Raw genomic sequence first — 2,237 nt, 5'->3', positions numbered from 1 at the left:
GCCATTTCCTCTCGTCCTATCGCTTGTTACTTGGGAGAAGAGACCGACCCCCACCTCGCTACAACCTCCTTTCAGGGAGTTGTAGAGAGTGATGAGGTCTCCCCTCAGCCTCCTTTTCTCCAGGCTAAACAACCCCAGCTCCCTCAGCCGCTCCTCATAAGACTTGTTCTCCAGACCCCTCACCAGCCTCGTTGCCCTAATGCAGGAGCCAGAATGGAGATACGTGTCTTAGCATTGCACTGGGCTGCCTCCTGTCCAGATATACAACAGACACTTAATGTGGAGTGCAAAACCCAGATAAGCAGAGTGAAAGACCCTCCACAGCTTGCTGGTGCCCCTGCCAAACTGCTCCAGGGACCGAGGTTGGCTGAGTTAGAGCCATTGCAGCTACTACTCTGCTACTCTGTAGTCAGAGCTGGGGCCACATGTGGGCAAAGTTACTCACTGCCTATGTAGATCTGCAGTTACTATTACTCAGGGAGGTTGCCTCTGTCAGCAAAACCTTTTGAGTAGGTTGTAAAGATATGAGGAGATAATTTAAAGTAATGAAGAAAAAAGATGCCCAAACAAATTATCCGGAGCCTGAGAAAAGGACAGTCCTTATAATTTTTATTTTTAGCAGAAACCTTGACCTAAAAACTGAAGGTTGGGGGTATGATATGTCACCTGGGAGCCAAACCTGCAAACAGCTCTTTACCTAGAGTGTGCTGAACCAAGACCTTTGCACTGGACATCTGTACAGATACTGGACCATGTGGACCCTAGACCTGAATTCTGTATTGATTCCTATTTGGCATGTCTTGAGGACTTCAACTTTTCCTTTGCAGAATTAAACTCATCTTCTCTTTACTGGTAGTGTGGGTGGTCTCAGAATTAAATTTCAAAGGCAGCAGAAACTAGAAATAGAAGAAACTTTTAGGTTTTTTAATCATCATTCAGGGAAGTACGCTAATGAGGTCATATTGCAGCTTTTTCTTTGGAAGTGACACTTTATTTCCCTTCTTTACCCTCTTTCCTAATGCCGTTTGCTTACAGAAACACGTTATCTGCATGGAGAAAGACTGGATTTACTGGGAAGGAATGATAAGTATGTGTCTCTGGTCAACTTCAGCATCCCTCAGCTATGTCAGTTCACGGTGTGCATTGACCTAAACCGGACTGCCAATGTCAGCTCTTGGGCAGCGTTTTCCTATGATGCTAACAACACCTCCACTGACATAAATGACATAGACCTTGGACTCTCTGGAGAAAACAAGCAGTTGAGACTGTATCTTTTTGGCACCAAACGGGACATTGAGATTGATCAGGCCCTTTTTGTGTGGTATAGTGTGTGCTGCATGTGGGACACCAGGAGACAACTGCTGGAGGTCTACTGCAATGGTAATCTCGTGCATACTGAAACCATTGGCAGCGCTGAGTGCCTGAAACCCAATGGTAGCCTGGTGCTGGGTCACGTGCACAAAAGAAAGGATGGCTTTATTGTGCGGGTAAGCAACAGCTTCATTGGCAGCTTGTACTACTTCCAAATGTGGGACCGTGTGATGGGTCAGGAAGAGCTGCTGGACTGCGCCATGGGCAATACTGTCAGCTGGAAAGAAGAGTACTGGAACTTCAGCAGCACCCTTCCCGTTGCAGACCGTCACCTACGCTGTGGTGAGTGTCTGCAATATTTTCTCTTCTTGGGGCTTGTGTGTCGCTGGGGATCACACACAGAGAGTAGGGAACCCTCCACTCCTCAGGAGAACAGGGATTGTCTAATAGCCTCCGAGTCACTGCTGCTGTGATTGAGACCAGGAGTGGACAGAGCTGTAGCCATGCATACGACATTGCCTACTCACCCCACACAGGCTCTTCTTGAAGCAGATACAGAGGTTGTGGATGAGGGAAAGCTGGCAGAGGCAGGCTCTGCCACCGAAATCCCCTGGAGGCTGCTAGCAGATGGCAACTTTTAGATGAACCTTCTAGAGGTTCATCCTTCTGCTGGGGCACCAACGTGCTGGCCTGGCACTGAGCAAGGTAGGCTGGACACAGAAATCTTCTTCCAGTGGGTGTCAGTCTCTTCTCCCAAGTAACTAGTGATAGGACGAGAGGCAATGGCCTCAAGTTGCGCCAGGGGAGGTTTAGATTGGACGTGAGGAAAAATTTCTTTACTGAAAGAGTGGTTAAACATTGGACCAGGCTGCCCAGGGAAGTGGTTGAGTCCCCATCCCTGGAGGTATTTAAAAGACGAGTAGATG

At 48.1% G+C, this 2,237-nt stretch overlaps 1 protein-coding gene across 1 annotated transcript in view; it reads left to right on the top strand.

Moving 5' to 3' along the window:
• Positions 1–213: 213 nt before the first annotated feature.
• Positions 214–2,237, top strand: part of ADGRG4 (adhesion G protein-coupled receptor G4) — a 29,620-nt gene continuing 27,596 nt past the window's right edge. Inside the window, exons 1-2 of the mRNA XM_009287636.1 lie at positions 214–362; positions 1,112–1,653. Coding sequence (XP_009285911.1) covers positions 214–362; positions 1,112–1,653 — 691 coding nt within the window. The remainder of the gene's footprint in view (positions 363–1,111; positions 1,654–2,237) is intronic.

Source organism: Aptenodytes forsteri, unplaced genomic scaffold, assembly GCF_000699145.1.
Source record: "Aptenodytes forsteri isolate BGI_AS27 unplaced genomic scaffold, ASM69914v1 Scaffold265, whole genome shotgun sequence".
NCBI classification, from domain to species: Eukaryota; Metazoa; Chordata; class Aves; order Sphenisciformes; family Spheniscidae; genus Aptenodytes; species Aptenodytes forsteri.
The sequence above is the reverse complement of the archived record's forward strand: the minus strand, read 5'-3'. Positions and strand labels throughout refer to the sequence as shown.